Source organism: Gavia stellata, chromosome 17 (assembly GCF_030936135.1).
Source record: "Gavia stellata isolate bGavSte3 chromosome 17, bGavSte3.hap2, whole genome shotgun sequence".
NCBI lineage: Eukaryota > Metazoa > Chordata > Aves > Gaviiformes > Gaviidae > Gavia > Gavia stellata.
In genome coordinates, this window is record NC_082610.1 from 19,589,821 (window position 1) to 19,609,803 (window position 19,983).

The 19,983-nt window shown below is 52.8% G+C and overlaps 1 protein-coding gene across 1 annotated transcript in view; it reads left to right on the top strand.

Moving 5' to 3' along the window:
* The window catches only part of MUC6 (mucin 6, oligomeric mucus/gel-forming), a 59,767-nt gene that overhangs the window by 35,820 nt on the left and 3,964 nt on the right, over positions 1–19,983 (top strand). The window contains exons 29-39 of the mRNA XM_059826026.1: positions 436–618; positions 2,547–2,594; positions 2,988–3,230; positions 3,958–4,005; positions 5,444–5,884; positions 7,821–8,261; positions 11,587–12,027; positions 12,571–13,011; positions 14,906–15,337; positions 15,546–15,548; positions 18,224–18,820. Coding sequence (XP_059682009.1) covers positions 436–618; positions 2,547–2,594; positions 2,988–3,230; positions 3,958–4,005; positions 5,444–5,884; positions 7,821–8,261; positions 11,587–12,027; positions 12,571–13,011; positions 14,906–15,337; positions 15,546–15,548; positions 18,224–18,820 — 3,318 coding nt within the window. The remainder of the gene's footprint in view (positions 1–435; positions 619–2,546; positions 2,595–2,987; positions 3,231–3,957; positions 4,006–5,443; positions 5,885–7,820; positions 8,262–11,586; positions 12,028–12,570; positions 13,012–14,905; positions 15,338–15,545; positions 15,549–18,223; positions 18,821–19,983) is intronic.

A 19,983-nucleotide genomic window follows, 5' to 3' on the forward strand; every position in this document is an offset into this window, starting at 1 on the left:
CTGAGTATACCAAACCGCTATATAGCCTGATCCAGGAAAGGTATCTATACATACTGATCTTAAATTTGTTAGAAATTCCATTAATTTCCCTGAAGACAGATGGTATTGGGAAAACGTTACACTGTCAGCTGTGTGACTAATAAAATACAATTCCATCTCTGCTGCTATGCACAAGTATTTATGCCAGCCAAACTCACTTTAAAGTGATGAAGAAAAATGTATAAGGCTTCTGCAAGAATTCCTGTTCAATGTATTCACTGCGCATAATAGCAAAGGAATAGGTGGATAACTTCTCTCAAATGTGTTTAATAGTAATTACTACTAATAGTTATTAAGACAGTGGTTTTACTTAAAAAAAATTTTCGATGTATATATTATAAATAGCTTTTCAAGAACTATTTCTTATTCTTTAATTTTGATTTTTTTTCTGCTTAGTAACAACAGTGCAGCCTAAAGTAACGAGAAGATCTACCACAAGTACCCTACCAAGAGTACCTAGTATTTCTTCTTCTGCAGCCACTATATCAACTGAGACTACAAATCCAACAATAACCTCAAAAATCACCGTTCCAAGAACTTCATCAGCATCACCTCTTGTCACAATAAAGTCAACAACTGGTAGGTTTTTAGTGTTACTATCTAAAATAAATCATGGTAAACGCACTCTATACATAGTTGAGCTATCACTCTACTAGGCAAGCATTGCAAGCTGTCTCAACATCCAAGCATAAGACTTCAAATCATGAAGTAGGCAAAGCAAGCTTCCAGAAAGGAGTTTGTAAATCAGAAATGTTAAGAAGTGTAGATTGAAAGTGCATGGAAAGAGAAAGGATATAGGCACTAGGTTAAAAATACAACCAAAAATCACTTGTGTGACACATCTGAGAAGCACATTAGAAGTTCTATAAGCAGTGAGGCAGCTCAGTTCCAGTTGGATTTATTAGCTCAGATTCAGCCTCTTTTCCACAACTGGTTCAGTTACACAGTCATATTCAAGGAGCACCCAACCTATTAACTCTGAGTAATGTAAGCAGGCTCCAAAGCAGAATCACACAGGCATCAGTGCAGCAGCTTTGTCTAGGATTCTAGAATCCTGTTCTCAGGATGATGACTCCTCCAACATAAATTACTTTCCGATTCTCTGGTTTGTGGAGACTCATAATAACATGTAGCTTCCCACCAACATGCACTTCAACTAATAAGCCATCCTGGACCTAGGCTATCAGGGAAAGCAGAGTTAAAAAGAGGTCCCACAGGAGTCGAAACACAACTTCAAAGGCTGCCATTGTGACAGATGATTTGTGCACTGGGACAAGGAAAGTCCTATAGTAAGATGTTATTTAGCTTTGTAATACAAATTATGGAAAGCTGAAACTGTGGCTGATGTGGAACATAAAGAATAGCCAATGAAATTGTCATTTGGGTAAAGTCCATACAGACTTTAGCCAATAAGTGACAACAAAGCTAACATCTTAGAAAAATTATATAAAAAATTATCTAATACAGTAAAATACAGAAAATGAGAGCAAAGAAAGATATGAGACAACAGAAAACAAATACAAGTAGAGAAAGCTTTGGCAAGCTTATGAGAACATTAATACAAACAGTTACACAGAAAATATTGAAAAGATTAAGGGTGAAAAATGGGTCTCTGGAATATGGGTAGCTTCTTCATACTTGATCTTTTTGTAATTATTTAATGAATTGATTACTCACGTTATATTATTTACCTTTACTCTAAAAGAACATACAACATCAATTTTTACCACACCAAACATGACTACAACCATCACTACTCCTTCCATAACTACCTCAACAAAAAGAACCATGACCACTAAACCAAAGCCTACACCTGTTGCGTCAACTGCTGCTTCAACAGAGACAGAAGTGAGGTTCACCACACCACCCTTCAAGACCACTATCAAAAAGGAAATGACAACCACCTCAATACCTACTCAAACCACATATCAGATCACAACTTCCAGCAAGCTTAAACTAACAACAGTAGGTAAATACCACTTTTTGATATCTGCCAGGTGAAGCCATCGCTCACAAGACACATGTCAATGTATTCCTTATAAAAAAAATCCAAGCATTCTTACTAGTTAGGCAAAAATCTCTCTATGCTTCAAAGTGAGTTATTGAAAACTCACAGATGGCAGAATATCTGTTTCCCCTAGCCCCTGTAACAAATTCTCCCAAAAATAAATATTAAAAAAATGAAATTACACTTCAGGATGTCAGGTACTCCATATGCCAACAAGGACAGTCTCCTTTGAGGCTGTATGACAACATGAATTACTAGATTAGCAACTGACACCAGAGGCTGGGACAGTGTGCAGGGGGAAGTCTACTGTAGTGGTAGGGCAGGTGTGCACTCTCTTCTAATCCATGCATCTCCCACAAAGTACTGTTGGTGTGCACACATGTGCGTCATCTTGTGCCAGCAATTACAGCTTCCTCTGAAGAAGTATCACAACCCACTTTAACTAGGAACCTTATCAGTTCCCAATCATTGGTAATATCCATTTTTCCTTACTTTACAGAGAGTGAGGGAACCCAAGCAACCACTCTGCACCACCATGTCCCAGTAGGTGAGTAGGAAGGAGCTGAGAGATGCCCTTGGCCTAAGACACTTCTTCACTTACCCCAGCTTTCCCAGAGGATGTTCTTGCTCAGTCTGGAATGGCTTAGAGGGGAGACACGCAGATCCAGAGAGGCTCTTCTCCCCTCAGGAACTCCAAGAAGAGGCAGGGGGTACTGAATTGTCAGAGAGCACCCTTCAGGCCCAGTTCTTGCCCCATATATTTTTTGGGGGGAGCCATTGGCCCATTTCTCCCTCTTGCCCACTAAGACTCAGTGGGGTCCAGTCCTGCCTTTCTTACCCCCACCCATACCCTGGGGCTTCTGCCAGGGAATTACCCACCTCCTTTGCCTTCCCCTCTTACCCTGTCACCCTCAATCAACCTGTGCTTTTCTCTCTGTAGTTGTCACCCACAGAAGACCAACAAAGCCACACATCGTGCAGCATCTCATCACGCAGAAGACCACCCCTGCCAAGTCCACCAGCAGCACCTCTGTCTCCAGAGAGGTCAGCCCTGCCAGCAGCGCAGAAGTCCCACTGACAAGGATTTCTCCAAGCCCCAGCTCTTTACCTGCCACCTCAGCCTCATCTGCTTCTTCCCATTCCTCAACTGTGTCCTCAACATGGTTGAGACCATCACATCCTGGTAAGGCTCCCTGCTGCCCTTCCTGCTGCTCTGCCTACTCCTTCCAGCTCCCACCATTCCCTCCTAAGCAGCACATCCCACACAGGCTTCAGGGTTTTGGTATTTGTTCTCAATTCCCACTGCCCTTGCCATGGGACTGCTGGGACCCAGGCAGGACCTGGGACTGGCCCGCACATGACCCTAACTGCATCCTCCTCCCTTGCTGCTTCAGGGTTTTGGCTCTGGGGCACAGGCCTTTATCAGGGTACAGATATCCGTGAGATCCTGCCTTACAATTAGCAATCAGAGACAAGCTAACACACACTCCCTTCCCTTACAGTAGTGCCCTGAAAATGCACAGAGGGGAAACAGAAAGCAGTGAAACTGGAAACTCTCTCCAGTTCACACTTCAGAACAGTTTTGGGTGAGAGACAAAACACAAGGCATGCTCTCCATCCAATGGATACCCAGGCCCTGGCATACCCATGAGGAGTTGTGGGTCAACAAATGCCATCTCCTTGGCCAATGCTGACCCTGAGTGCAGAAAAGTAACCAATGGACAGTGGGCAAGAAAGTGTACACTCATCTCCAGGCTAAAGTTCTCCCACTTAGATCCATCGGGCTTCACATGCCTGGGTTGTCTTGGTGTTGAACAGGACAGCCTCCTTTAAGGAGATGCCATAACATGCTTTTCCAAGAATCTTTCCCAAGACTCAACCATTCTTTTCTCTCGTCCCTTTCTTTGTAGCAAGGGAGCCAACCAGAGCTAAGACTCCAACTAGTAAAGTAGTAACAGGTGAGTGCTCTGGTCAGGAGAGAGCTAAGAGTCATCCATGGCCTATGCCTGTCCCTTCAGTAGCTTCCGCTCTCCCATGGGTCCTTTCCACCACAGTCTGCAGCAGGCAAGAGGTAGACTACCCGTCAAACAGTGGAATTGCACACGAGAGTAGAGACATCATTTCCCCTCTCAAGACAAGCAAGAGGAAGGACACAGAGACTAATTCCTAGAGGAGATCCAACAAAACCATCACAAGCCTGCAATTCTCAGAAGAAGCAGGAAGGGATGGGAAATATTGACAGTCATGGCCCCATTCATTCATCTTTAAAACAACCAGAATTGGTAGGACCTGGTCTTGCCTTATTTGCCCATACCTAGCACAAAGAACTACATCGCCCACATCACCCACCTTCCCATCTTACCCAGTCACCCTAAACTGACCTGTGCTTTCCTCCCTGCAGCCTTCACCCACAAAAAGACAACCGTGCCACACATTGTGCTGCCTCTCACCACGCAAAAGACCACCACCTCCACCTCCGCCAGCACCACCTCCAAGACCTCTGTCTCCAGTCAGCCCAGCCCCACTAGCAGCACAGAAGTCCCTCTGACAAGGACGTCTCCAAGTCCCAGCTCTACGCCTGCCCCCAGCAGCCCGCTCAGCACCCGCCTGCCATCGGTCGCCACTTCCACAGTCGTCTCTACCTCAGCCCCAACCACCAGCCCCAAGACCACGCCTACGACCCTATGGCCCAAGCCCTCTTCCCCGACGACCAGTGCTCCAAAAGAGTCACCTGCACCAGAGTCCTCTGCGCCCTCCACAGCCAAAACCAGCACCCCGCTGCCTTCGCCTGCTTCTTCTCCCTCCTCAACTGTTTCCTCAACATGGATAAGCTCCTCACACCCCGGTAAGGCTCCCTCCGGCCCTTCCCACAGCTCTGCCGGCTCTTCCCAGCTCTCACACTTCCATCCTTCTTTCCTTTCTCCATTTCGATCTGCACACACCTCTCAGGTGTTTGTTTCCAACGTTATCGTCTTTTCTACTTTCTTTGGCATCGGCACTTTGGTATGGCCTGCCTTTCTCTGGCCCTGGGCACAGGTCTCTCCCACAGAGCTTGACCTGCCTGTCTGGAAAAGGGCAGACGGTACGCTGTGCCTGTTCCCTGGAGGGAGACATGCACACCCAGGGAGGCTCCTCTTCCAGGAAGAGACAGAACGTGCTTGACCATCGGAGAGCACCCACAAGGTGCTGTCCTTGTCCCCCCTTGTTGGGGGAAGAGCATAATGGGCAGGCTGAGGACAGAAACTAGAGGCACACTGGTCCGTCTTGCCAAACAAGACTCAGTGCGGTGCACTGTTGCCTTTCTTGTACGTGTCCCTGGCACGGGGCTTCTGCCCACTGCCTTCTCCTTCCCCCCTTGCCCTCATCCTTGACTGACCTGTGCTTTCCTCCCCGCAGCCTTCACCCACAAAAAGACAACCACGCCACACATTGTACTGCCTCTCACCACGCAGAAGACCACCGCCACCACCTCCGCCAGCACCACCTCCAAGACCTCTGTCTCCAGTCAGCCCAGCCCCACTAGCCGCACAGAAGTCCCTCTGACAAGGACGTCTCCAAGTCCCAGCTCTACGCCTGCCCCCAGCAGCCCGCTCAGCACCCGCCTGCCATCGGTCGCCACTTCCACAGTCTCTTCCACCTCATCCCCAACCACCAGCCCCAAGACCACGCCTACAACCCTATGGCCCAAACCCTCTTCTCTGATGACCAGTGCTCCAAAAGAGTCACCTGCACCAGAGTCCTCCGCACCCTCCACAGCCAAAACCACCCCACTGCCTTCGCCTGCATCTTCTCCCTTCTCAACTGTGTCCTCAACGTGGATGAGCTCCTCACATCCTGGTAAAGTTCCCTCCTGCCCTTCCTGCTACTTCCGCCTGCCCTTCACAGCTCTTACTCTTCCTTCCTTCCATCCATCATTCCATCATTCCTTCCAAGCACCATATGCCACTTCCACATTCATTTTGGTCTTTTGCCCACCCTTCCTGCTGCCTTTGGTCAGCCGGGATCCTGGTGCAGTCCCGGGAATGGAGCTAATGTTGGTTCCTAGCAGGTTGGCTGCTTCTGTGATTTAGATGGGTATCCAGGCCACTGTTGATAGCACATAAGTGCTTGTGCTATTGCTGAGGAGCGCTAGCACAGCATCCAGGCCTTCTCTGCTTCTCCTTCTGCCTGCCGGGGAGTGGGCAAGGGGTGGCAAAGAGGTTGGTCAGGGACACAGCCAAGATAGCTGACCCAAAGCGAGTGACCAAGGAGATATCCCATAGCACAGAACACCATGCGGAGCAGTAAAATGGGGTGCGGGGAAGTTTTTCCCAAGTAGCTGTTGCTCAGAGACTGGCTGGGCATTGGCCACCAATGGGAGGTGGTCAGTGATTGCCGTTGCATCTTGTGGGTGAGTTTTGGCTTCTTTTTCCTTCAGTTTTTTCGCTTCTGACAACTATCTGTATCTGGACACACATGGGTTTTTAAGCTTTTGCACTTCCAATTCTCTCCCCTTTCCCACTGAGGGAGAGTGAACGAGTGGCTGGGTGGGCACTTGGCATCCAGCCAGGGTCAGCCCTCCGCTGACTGGCACAGGCATTGGCCCTGACTGGGTCTAAGCACGATGTGGAGGCTTAGGAAAGCAGTCAGAAGCCCAATCATCCACCTTGCTCAGCGAGACTCAGTGTGATACAGGGCTGCTTTTCTCGCTCAAGGCCCCAGCCCAGGGCTTCTGCCCACCTCCTTTACCTTCCCTTCTTGGCCTGCTATGTTCAGTCAACCTGTGCTTTCCTCCCCGCAGCTTTCACCCACAAAAAGACAACCGTGCCACACATTGTGCTGCCTCTCACCACGCAGAAGACCACCGCCACCACCTCCGCCAGCACCACCTCCAGGACCTCTGTCTCCAGTCAGCCCAGCCCCGCTAGCAGCACAGAAGTCCCTCTGACAAGGACGTCTCCAAGTCCCAGCTCTACGCCTGCCCCCAGCAGCCCACACAGCACCCGCCTGCCGTCGGTCGCCACTTCCACAGTGCCTTCCACCTCAGCCCCAACCACCAGCCCCAAGACCACACCTACGACCCTATGGCCCAAGCTCTCTTCCCCAATGACCAGTGCTCCAAAGGAGTCACCTGCACCAGAGTCCTCCGCACCCTCCACAGCCAAAACCACCCCAGTGCCTTCGCCTGCTTCTTCTCCCTCCTCAACTGTGTCCTCAACATGGATGAGCTCCTCACACCCCAGTAAGGCACTCTCCAGCTCTTCCCACCGCTCTTCATGCCCAATCCAGCTGTCACACTTCCATATTGCCTTCCTTTCTTCATTTTGATCCGCACACACTGCTCAGGTGTTTACTTGACACTTTATCTCCGTTTCTACATCTTTTGGCATTGGCACATTGATATGGCCTGCCTTTGGTATGTCCCTGGGGCACAGGTCTCTCCCACAGAGCCTGGCCTGCCTCTCTGGGAAGGGGCAGACAGTATGCTGTGCCTGTTCCTTGGAGGAGAGATGCACATCCGGAGAGGCAGCTCTTCCAGGGAGAGGCAGAGCGCGCTTGAGCATCAGAGAGCACCATCAAGTTGTTATCCTTGTCCCTCCTTGTTGTGGGAAAGAGCATAATGGGGAGGCTGAGGGCAGGAACTAGAGGCGCACTGGTCCGTCTTGCCAAACAGACTCAGCGTGGCAAGACGATGCCTTTCCTGCATGTGACCCTGGCAGGGGGCTTATGCCCACTGCCTTCTCCTTCCCCCGTTGCCCTTAACCTTGGCTGATCTGTGCTTTCTTCCCCACAGCCTTCACCCACAAAAAGACAACCACGCCACACATTGTGCCGCCTCTCACCACGCAGAAGACCACCGCCACCACCTTTGCTAGCACCACCTCCAAGACCTCTGTCTCCAGTCAGCCCAGCCCCGCTAGCAGCACAGAAGTCCCTCTGACAAGGACGTCTCCAAGTCCCAGCCCTACACCTGCCCCCAGCAGCCCGCTCAGCACCCGCCTGCCATCGGTCGCCACTTCCACAGTCTCTTCCACCTCAGCCCCAACCACCAGCCCCAAGACTACGCCTACAACCCTATGGCCCAAACCCTCTTCCCCGACGACCAGTGCTCCAAAAGAGTCACCTGCACCAGAGTCCTCCGCACCCTCCACAGCCAAAACCACCCCACTGCCTTCACCTGCTTCTTCTCCCTTCTCAACTGTGTCCTCAACGTGGATGAGCTCCTCACATCCTGGTAAGGCTCCCTCCTGCCCTTCCCGCGACTTCCGCCTGCCCTTCACAGCTCTTACTCTTCCTTCCTTCCATCCATCATTCCATCATTCCTTCCAAGCACCATATGCCACTTCCACATTCATTTTGGTCTTTTGCCCACCCTTCCTGCTGCCTATGGTCAGCCGGGATCCTGGTGCAGTCGCGGGAATGGAGCTAATGTTGGTTCCTAGCAGGTTGGCTGCTTCTGTGATTTAGATGGGTGTCCAGGCCACTGTTGATAGCACATAAGTGCTTGTGCTATTGCTGAGGAGCGCTAGCACAGCATCCAGGCCTTCTCTGCTTCTCCTTCTGCCTGCCGGGGAGTGGGCAAGGGGTGGCAAAGAGGTTGGTCGGGGACACAGCCAAGATAGCTGACCCAAAGCGAGTGACCAAGGAGGTATCCCATAGCACAGAACACCATGCGGAGCAGTAAAATGGGGTGCGGGGAAGTTTTTCCCAAGTAGCTGTTGCTCGGAGACTGGCTGGGCATTGGCCACCAGTGGGAGGTGGTCAGTGATTGCCGTTGCATCTTGTGGGTGAGTTTTGGTTTCTTTTTCCTTCAGTTTTTTCACTTTTGTCAACTATCTGTATCTGGACACACATGGCTTTTTTTGCTTTTGCACTTCCGATTCTTTCCCCTTTCCCACTGAGGGAGAGTGAGCGAGGGGCTGGGTGGGCACTTGGCATCCAGCCAGGGTCACCCCTCCGCTGACTGGCACAGGCATTGGCCCTGACTGGGTCTAAGCACGATGTGGAGGCTTAGGAAAGCAGTCAGAAGCCCAATCATCCACCTTGCTCAGCGAGACTCAGTGTGATACAGGGCTGCTTTTCTCGCTCAAGGCCCCAGCCCAGGGCTTCTGCCCACCTCCTTTACCTTCCCTTCTTGGCCTGCTATGTTCAGTCAACCTGTGCTTTCCTCCCCGCAGCTTTCACTCACAAAAAGACAACCGTGCCACACATTGTGCTGCCTCTCACCACGCAGAAGACCACCACCTCCACCTCCGCCAGCACCACCTCCAAGACCTCTGTCTCCAGTCAGCCCAGCCCCGCTAGCAGCACAGAAGTCCCTCTGACAAGGACGTCTCCAAGTCCCAGCTCTACGCCCGCCCCCAGCAGCCCGCTCAGCACCCGCCTGCCATCGGTCGCCACTTCCACAGTCTCTTCCACCTCAGCCCCAACCACCAGCCCCAAGACCACGCCTACGACCCTGTGGCCAAAGCCCTCTTCCCCGACGACCAGTGCTCCAAAAGAGTCACCTGCACCAGAGTCCTCTGCGCCCTCCACAGCCAAAACTAGCACCCCACTGCCTTCGCCTGCTTCTTCTCCCTCCTCAACTGTTTCCTCAACATGGATAATAACCTCCTCACACTCCAGTAAGGCTCCCTCCGGCCCTTCCCACAGCTCTGCCGGCTCTTCCCAGCTCTCACACTTCCATCCTTCTTTCCTTTCTTCATTTTGATCCGCACACACCGCTCAGGTGTTTGTTTCCAACTTTATCGTCTTTTCTACTTTCTTTGGCATCGGCACTTTGGTATGGCCTGCCTTTCTCTGGCCCTGGGCACAGGTCTCTCCCACAGAGCTTGACCTGCCTGTCTGGAAAAGGGCAGACGGTACGCTGTGCCTGTTCCCTGGAGGGAGACACGCACACCCAGGGAGGCTCCTCTTCCAGGAAGAGACAGAACGTGCTTGACCATCGGAGAGCACCCACAAGGTGCTGTCCTTGTCCCTCCTTGTTGGGGGAAGAGCATAATGGGGAGGCTGAGGACAGAAACTAGAGGCACACTGGTCCGTCTTGCCAAACAAGACTCAGTGCGGTGCACTGCTGCCTTTCTTGTACGTGTCCCTGGCACGGGGCTTCTGCCCACTGCCTTCTCCTTCCCCCCTTGCCCTCATCCTCGACTGACCTGTGCTTTCTTCCCCGCAGCCTTCACCCACAAAAAGACAACCACGCCACACATTGTGCTGCCTCTCACCACGCAGAAGACCACCGCCACCACCTCCGCCAGCACCACCTCCAAGACCTCTGTCTCCAGTCAGCCCAGCTCCGCTAGCCGCACAGAAGTCCCTCTGACAAGGACGTCTCCAAGTCCCAGCTCTACGCCTGCCCCCAGCAGCCCGCTCAGCACCCGCCTGCCATCGGTCGCCACTTCCACAGTCTCTTCCACCTCAGCCCCAACCACCAGCCCCAAGACTACGCCTACAACCCTATGGCCCAAGCCCTCTTCCCCGACGACCAGTGCTCCAAAAGAGTCACCTGCACCAGTGTCCTCCGCACCCTCCACAGCCAAAACCACCCCACTGCCTTCACCTGCTTCTTCTCCCTTCTCAACTGTGTCCTCAACGTGGATGAGCTCCTCACATCCTGGTAAGGCTCCCTCCTGCCCTTCCCGCGACTTCCGCCTGCCCTTCACAGCTCTTACTCTTCCTTCCTTCCATCCATCATTCCATCATTCCTTCCAAGCACCATATGCCACTTCCACATTCATTTTGGTCTTTTGCCCACCCTTCCTGCTGCCTATGGTCAGCCGGGATCCTGGTGCAGTCCCGGGAATGGAGCTAATGTTGGTTCCTAGCAGGTTGGCTGCTTCTGTGATTTAGATGGGTGTCCAGGCCACTGTTGATAGCACATAAGTGCTTCTGGTATTGCTGAGGAGCGCTAGCACAGCATCCAGGCCTTCTCTGCTTCTCCTTCTGCCTGCCGGGGAGTGGGCAAGGGGTGGCAAAGAGGTTGGTCGGGGACACAGCCAAGATAGCTGACCCAAAGCGAGTGACCAAGGAGGTATCCCATAGCACAGAACACCATGCGGAGCAGTAAAATGGGATGCGGGGAAGTTTTTCCCAAGTAGCTGTTGCTCGGAGACTGGCTGGGCATTGGCCACCAATGGGAGGTGGTCAGTGATTGCCGTTGCATCTTGTGGGTGAGTTTTGGTTTCTTTTTCCTTCAGTTTTTCCGCTTCTGACAACTATCTGTATCTGGACACACATGGGTTTTTTTGCTTTTGCACTTCCGATTCTTTCCCCTTTCCCACTGAGGGAGAGTGAGCGAGTGGCTGGGTGGGCACTTGGCATCCAGCCAGGGTCAGCCCTCCGCTGACTGGCACAGGCATTGGCTCTGACTGGGTCTAAGCACGATGTGGAGGCTTAGGAAAGCAGTCAGAAGCCCAATCATCCACCTTGCTCAGCGAGACTCAGTGTGATACAGGGCTGCTTTTCTCACTCAAGGCCCCAGCCCAGGGCTTCTGCCCACCTCCTTTACCTTCCCTTCTTGGCCTGCTATGTTCAGTCAACCTGTGCTTTCCTCCCCGCAGCCTTCACCCACAAAAAGACAACCGTGCCACACATTGTGCTGCCTCTCACCACGCAGAAGACCACCGCCACCACCTCCGCCAGCACCACCTCCAAGACCTCTGTCTCCAGTCAGCCCAGCCCCACTAGCAGCACAGAAGTCCCTCTGACAAGGACGTCTCCAAGTCCCAGCTCTACGCCTGCCCCCAGCAGCCCGCTCAGCACCCGCCTGCCATCGGTCGCCACTTCCACAGTCTCCTCTACCTCAGCCCCAACCACCAGCCCCAAGACCACGCCTACGACCCTATGGCCCAAGCCCTCTTCTCCGACGACCAGTGCTCCAAAAGAGTCACCTGCACCAGAGTCCTCCGCACCCTCCACAGCCAAAACCACCCCACTGCCATTGCCTGCATCTTCTCCCTTCTCAACTGTGTCCTCAACGTGGATGAGCTCCTCACACCCCAGTAAGGCGCTCTCCAGCTCTTCCCACCACTCTGGCTGCTCTTCCCAGCTCACACTTTTCCATCCTTGCTCCCTTTTTAGCATCGCAGGCCACTCGGTCTTTGTGTTCTGCTTGCTCACTGTTCCTATTTCCTTGGCATTGGCACGTTGGTTTGGCCTGCCTTTGGTATGGCCCTGGGGCACAAGTCTCTCCCACAGAACCTGGCCTGCCTTTCTGGGAAGGGGCAGACGGTACGCTGTGCCTGTTCCTTGGAGGGAGACACGCACATCGAGAGAGGCTTCTCTTCCAGAAAGAGGCAGAGCGTGTTCAAGCATCAGAGAGCACCCTCAATGTGCTGTCCTTGTCCCCCCTTGAGGGGGGAAGAGCATAATGGGGAGGCTGAGGGCAGGAACTAGAGGCGCACTGCCCCGTCTTGCCAAACAAGACTCAGTGTGGCAAGACGATGCCTTTCCTGCATGTGACCCTGGCAGGGGGCCTCTGCCCACTGCCTTCTCCTTCCCCCCTTGCCCTCATCCTCGACTGACCTGTGCTTTCCTCCCCGCAGCCTTCACCCACAAAAAGACAACCGTGCCACACATTGTGCCGCCTCTCACCACGCAGAAGACCACCGCCACCACCTCTGCCAGCACCACCTCCAAGACCTCTGTCTCCAGTCAGCCCAGCCCCGCTAGCAGCACAGAAGTCCCTCTGACAAGGACGTCTCCAAGTCCCAGCTCTACACCTGCCCCCAGCAGCCCACACAGCACCCGCCTGCCATCGGTCGCCACTTCCACAGTCTCTTCCACCTCAGCCCCAACCACCAGCCCCAAGACTACGCCTACAACCCTATGGCCCAAACCCTCTTCTCTGATGACCAGTGCTCCAAAAGAGTCACCTGCACCAGAGTCCTCCGCACCCTCCACAGCCAAAACCACCCCACTGCCTTCGCCTGCTTCTTCTCCCTTCTCAACTGTGTCCTCAACGTGGATGAGCTCCTCACATCCTGGTAAGGCTCCCTCCTGCCCTTCCTGCTACTTCCGCTTGCCCTTCACAGCTCTTACTCTTCCTTCCTTCCATCCATCATTCCATCATTCCTTCCAAGCACCATATGCCACTTCCACATTCATTTTGGTCTTTTGCCCACCCTTCCTGCTGCCTATGGTCAGCCGGGATCCTGGTGCAGTCCCGGGAATGGAGCTAATGTTGGTTCCTAGCAGGTTGGCTGCTTCTGTGATTTAGATGGGTGTCCAGGCCACTGTTGATAGCACATAAGTGCTTGTGCTATTGCTGAGGAGCGCTAGCACAGCATCCAGGCCTTCTCTGCTTCTCCTTCTGCCTGCCGGGGAGTGGGCAAGGGGTGGCAAAGAGGTTGGTCGGGGACACAGCCAAGATAGCTGACCCAAAGCGAGTGACCAAGGAGATATCCCATAGCACAGAACACCATGCGGAGCAGTAAAATGGGGTGCGGGGAAGTTTTTCCCAAGTAGCTGTTGCTCGGAGACTGGCTGGGCATTGGCCACCAGTGGGAGGTGGTCAGTGATTGCCGTTGCATCTTGTGGGTGAGCTTTGGTTTCTTTTTCCTTCAGTTTTTTCGCTTCTGACAACTATCTGTATCTGGACACACATGGGTTTTTTTGCTTTTGCACTTCGATTCTCTCCCCTTTCCCACTGAGAGAGAGTGCGCGAGTGGCTGGGTGGGCACTTGGCATCCAGCCAGGGTCACCCCTCCGCTGACTGGCACAGGCATTGGCCCTGACTGGGTCTAAGCACGATGTGGAGGCTTAGGAAAGCAGTCAGAAGCCCAATCATCCACCTTGCTCAGCGAGACTCAGTGTGATACAGGGCTGCTTTTCTCACTCAAGGCCCCAGCCCAGGGCTTCTGCCCACCTCCTTTACCTTCCCTTCTTGGCCTGCTATGTTCAGTCAACCTGTGCTTTCCTCCCCGCAGCCTTTACCCACAAGAAAACTGTGCCACACATTGTGCTGCCTCTCACCACGCAGAAGACCACCGCCACCACCTCCGCCAGCACCACCTCCAAGACCTCTGTCTCCAGTCAGCCCAGCCCCGCTAGCAGCACAGAAGTCCCTCTGACAAGGACGTCTCCAAGTCCCAGCTCTACGCCTGCCCCCAGCAGCCCGCTCAGCACCCGCCTGCCATCGGTCGCCACTTCCACAGTCGTCTCTACCTCAGCCCCAACCACCAGCCCCAAGACCACGCCTACGACCCTATGGCCCAAGCCCTCTTCTCCGACGACCAGTGCTCCAAAAGAGTCACCTGCACCAGAGTCCTCCGCACCCTCCACAGCCAAAACCACCCCACTGCCTTCACCTGCATCTTCTCTCTCCTCAACTGTTTCCTCAACATGGATGAGCTCCTCACATCCCGGTAAGGCTCCATTCAGCTCTTCCGACACTCTGCCTGCCTTCCAGGCTCACACTTCCATTCTTGCTTCTTTTTTAGCATCGCAGGCCACTCGGTCTTTGTGTTCTCCTTGCTTGCTGTTCCTATTTCCTTGGCATTGGCACTTTGGAATGGCCCTGTGGGACAGGTCTCTCCCACAGAGCCTGGCCTGCCTTTCTGGGAAGGGGCAGACAGTATGCTGTGCCTGTTCCCTGGAGGGAGACACACACATCCAGAGAGGCTCCTCTTCCAGGGAGAGGCAGATCGTGCTTGAGCATCAGAGAGCACCCTCAAGTTGCTGTCCTTGTCCCCCCCTTGTTGGGGGAAGAGCATAATGGGGAGGCTGAGGGCAGGAACTAGAGGTGCACTGCTCTGTCTTGCCAAACAAGACTCAGTGCAGTGCACTGCTGTCTTTCTTGCACGTGTCCTTGGCAGGGGGCTGCCTTCTCCTTCCCCCCTTGCCCTCATCCTCGACTGACCTGTGCTTTCCTCCCTGCAGCCTTCACCCACAAAAAGACAACCATGCCACACATTGTGCCGCCTCTCACCACGCAGAAGACCACCGCCACCACCTCCGCCAGCACCACCTCCAAGACCTCTGTCTCCAGCCCCGCTAGCAGCACAGAAGTCCCTCTGACAAGGATGTCTCCAAGTCCCAGCTCTACGCCTGCCCCCAGCAGCCCGCTCAGCACCCGCCTGCCATCGGTCGCCACTTCCACAGTCTCCTCTACCTCAGCCCCAACCACCAGCCCCAAGACCACGCCTACGACCATAATGCCTAAGCCCTCTTCCCCAGCGACCAGTGCTCCAAAAGAGTCACCTGCACCGGAGTCCTCCGCACCCTCCACAGCCAAAACCACCCCACTGCCTTCACCTGCTTCTTCTCCCTCCTCAACTGTGTCCTCAACGTGGATGAGCTCCTCACATCCTGGTAAAGTTCCCTCCTGCCCTTCCTGCTACTTCCGCCTGCCCTTCACAGCTCTTACTCTTCCTTCCTTCCATCCATCATTCCATCATTCCTTCCAAGCACCATATGCCACTTCCACATTCATTTTGGTCTTTTGCCCACCCTTCCTGCTGCCTTTGGTCAGCCGGGATCCTGGTGCAGTCCCGGGAATGGAGCTAATGTTGGTTCCTAGCAGGTTGGCTGCTTCTGTGATTTAGATGGGTGTCCAGGCCACTGTTGATAGCACATAAGTGCTTCTGGTATTGCTGAGGAGCGCTAGCACAGCATCCAGGCCTTCTCTGCTTCTCCTTCTGCCTGCCGGGGAGTGGGCAAGGGGTGGCAAAGAGGTTGGTCGGGGACACAGCCAAGATAGCTGACCCAAAGTGAGTGACCAAGGAGATATCCCATAGCACAGAACACCATGCGGAGCAGTAAAATGGGATGTGGGGAAGTTTTTCCCAAGTAGCTGTTGCTCAGAGACTGGCTGGGCATTGGCCACCAGTGGGAGGTGGTCAGTGATTGCCATTGCATCTTGTGGGTGAGTTTTGGTTTCTTTTTCCTTCAGTTTTTTCACTTTTGACAACTATCTGTATCTGGACACACATGGCTTTTTTTGCTTTTGCACTTCCGATTCTTTCCCCTTTCCCACTGAGGGAGAGTGAGCGAGTGGCTGGGTGGGCACTTGGCATCCAGCCAGGGTCAGCCCTCCGCTGACTGGGTCTAAGCACGATGTGGAGGATTAGGGAAGCAGTCAGAAGCCCAATCATCCACCTTGCTCAGCGAGACTCAGTGCGATACGGGGCTGCTTTTCTTGCTCAAGTCTCCAGCCCAGGGCTTCTGCCCACCTCCTTTACGTTCCCTTCTTGGCCTGCCACACTCAGTCAACCTGTGCTTTCCTCCCTTCAGCCTTCACCCACAAAAAGACAACCGTGCCACACATTGTGCTACCTCTCACCACGCAGAAGACCACTGCCTCCACCTTTGCTAGCACCACCTCCAAGACCTCTGTCTCCAGCCCCACTAGCAGCACAGAAGTCCCTCTGACAAGGACGTCTCCAAGTCCCAGCTCTACACCTGCCCCCAGCAGCCCGCTCAGCACCCGCCTGCCATCGGTCGCCACTTCCACAGTCTCCTCTACCTCAGCCCCAACCACCAGCCCCAAGACCACGCCTACAACCATAATGCCTAAGCTCTCTTCCCCAACGACCAGTGCTCCAAAAGAGTCACCTGCACCAGAATCCTCCGCACCCTCCACAGCCAAAACCACCCCACTGCCTTCACCTGCTGCTTCTCTGTCCTCAACTGTTTCCACAACATTGATGACCTCCTTACGTCCTGGTAAGTCTCCCTCCGGCCCTTTTCACCGCTCTGCCTGCGCTTCCCAGCTCTTAGACTTCCATACTTCCTTCCTTTCTTTATTTTGATCCGCACACACTGCTCAGGTGCTTGTTTGCCACTTCATCTCCTTTTCTACATCTTTTGGCATTAGCATATTGGTATGGCCTGCCTTTGGTACGGCCCTGGGGCTCAGGTCTCTCCCACAGAGCTCGACCTGCCTGTCTGGGAAGGGGCAGATAGTATGCTGTGCCTGTTTCTTGGAGGGAGACATTCATATCCGGAGAGGCTGCTCTTCCAGGGAGAGGCAGAGCGTGCTTGAGCATCAGAGAGCACCATCAAGTTGCTGTCCTTGTCCCTCCTTGTTGTGGGAAGAGCATAATGGGGAGGCTGAGGGCAGGAACTAGAGGCCCACTCCCACATCTTGCCAAACAAGACTCAGTGTGGTGCACTGCTGCCTTTCTTACCCAGGATGGCAGTCCAGACCTTCTGCCCACTGCCTTCTTCCCCCCTTGCCCTCATCCTTGACTGACCTGTACTTTCTTCCCCACAGCCTTCACCCACAAAAAGACAACCACGCCACACATTGTGCCGCCTCTCACCACGCAGAAGACCACCGCCACCACCACCTCCAAGACCTCTGTCTCCAGTCAGCCCAGCCCCGCTAGCAGCACAGAAGTCCCTCTGACAAGGACGTCTCCAAGTCCCAGCTCTACGCCTGCCCCCAGCAGCCCGCTCAGCACCCACCTGCCATCGGTCGCCACTTCCACAGTCTCCTCCACCTCAGCCCCAACCACCAGCCCCAAGACCACACCTACGACCCTGTGGCCAAAGCCCTCTTCCCCGACGACCAGTGCTCCAAAAGAGTCACCTGCACCAGAGTCCTCCGCACCCTCAACAGCCAAAAGCAGTACCTGGCTTCCCTCATCTGCTTCTTCTCCCTCAACTGTTTCCTCAACATGGATGAGCTCCTCACATCCCGGTAAGGCTCCCTCCGGCCCTTCCCACCTCTCTGCCTGCTCTTCCCAGCTCTCACACTGCTATCCTTCTTTCCTTTCTTCATTTTGATCTGCACACACCGATCAGGTGTTTGTTTCCAACTTTATCTTCTTTTCTACTTTCTTTGGCATTGGCACGTTGATATGGCCTGCCTTTGGTATGACCCTGGGCACAGGTCTCTCCCACAGAGCCTGGCCTGCCTCTCTGGGAAGGGGCAGACGGTACGCTGTGCCTGTTCCTTGGAGGGACAGATGCACATCCGGAGAGGCTTCTCTTCCAAGGAGAGGCAGAGCGTGCTTGACCATTGGAGAGCACCCTCAAGGTGCTGCCCTTGTCCCCTTTTGTTGGGGGAAGAGCGTAACGGGGAGGCTGAGGGCTGGAGCTAGAGGCCCACTCCCACATCTTGCCAAACAAGAGTCAGCGTGGCAAGACGATGCCTTTCCTGCACATGCCACCGGCACAGGGCTTCTACCCACCTCCTTTACCTTCCCTCCTTGGCCTGCCACACTCACTAAACCTGTGCTTTCTTCCCTGCAGCCTTCACCCACAAAAAGACAACTGTGCCACACATTGTGCCGCCTCTCACCACGCAGAAGACCACTGCCACCACCTCCACCAGCACCACCTCCAAGACTTCTGTCTCCAGCCCCGCTAGCAGCACAGAAGTCCCTCTGACAAGGACGTCTCCAAGTCCCAGCTCTACGCCTGCCCCCAGCAGCCCACACAGCACCCGCCTGCCATCGGTCACCACTTCCACAGTCTCTTCTGCTTTGGCCCCAACCACCAGCCCAATGCCTACACCTATACCCCTCACTACTTCCACATTTAGGTCTTCTGAGAGTACTACGCATTTTTCCTCACCAAATACCACATTTAGTCCACACGCCAAAGCATTTTCATTAGTAGTTCCTACCACTATCTCTGCCAAGTCCCGTCCAGTTTTGATCCCAACTGTTTCATCTACAACAATCACTTTTGCTCCTAGTGTTATTACTACTGCTTCTACAGAGTCCGCTGAAAGGACTTCTTTGCGAACAACAACATTAACCACTACCCGCACTACGTCATCTCCTTCTTTCACCTCTAGACTTTCGACATCCTTGTCTTCTGTTGTACCATTAACAGTGCCACAAGGTAAAGTATATCCATACCATTTCCTATATCATGTTTTTGTTTTTAGCACATCTTTTTTTTCATGAAGAATGAAAGAAATGTATGAATTCTTACATTATATATTCTTTGGCTACAATACCATTTGTATGCATTGGCTCCATCTTTTCTTTTTGCCCTTTCTGCAGTTACTTTTCATAGAATAGTTGTCTGGAGTCTTTGATTTCATAACAACAGCTTCCCTACTGTATACTGGTGTAAACATTAAAAAGTGTGAGTTAAGGAGCCCAACAGGATGCACATCAGAAGAGTCACAGAATCGTGTGGTTTTTAATCTTAAAATCCCGGTTAAGCAGTATAAGAAAAATACCTCGTATTTGGACAGGCTGTCTCTCAACTTACCCTGCAGTCCTCCTGTTTGCTTTCATATAGTCTTTTCTGCACACTTGAGCATTTTTTGGTATCTCTTCTGCAGGATACTGGTTTCTCAGTTTTCAAGGTTCTTGGCTCCTGTGCATAATCAAAACCTAATACGTTTTGATTGAAAGAATACTGCATTCTACAATTTCTGCACCATTTCTTGTAAAGGGAGGCACACAAAGCAACATCCTCTCTTCTGGTTTTAAATGGAACTGTCCTACTTTAGGATCTACAAGACAGGACTCAGGAACACTGGTGTGGATGCACAAGAGATATCCATCCACACATTTTTAACTGTATTCTGTATAGGTAGCAGAGGCCTAGTTTCTAGTCCTGTTTAGAAACAGTGAGGCAGACAGTATTTATTCAACGCTTCCTAGGATATGGATTAACCCTTCTAAGAATAAACCAGACTGACATATGCACTGTTCAATCTGTGATCGGAAGGCGCATCTCCTGCGTCGTTCTTTGTGTGTTTTTTTGTTTTAACTGCTGTTTGAGGACCCAGAGAAGAGTGAACATCTCAATTTCAGCTACTTCACATTCTCTTTTGGGAGAGTTCAGCATACAAAGGAGAAACTACCTGCAAAGTGTACTCTAGCCATCTCATACTGCCTTCTTTCCTGTTGCCTTCTGCACTGTCATTACCACCTTCACTGTTTGCTTTCCTTTTCTGAGTGTTTAATTCCTAAAGAAAGTACAACCTCACCTCCAACAAGTTACAGCCCTCACTTGCCTTATCTGTTTCAGTAATTAGGAGGGATATG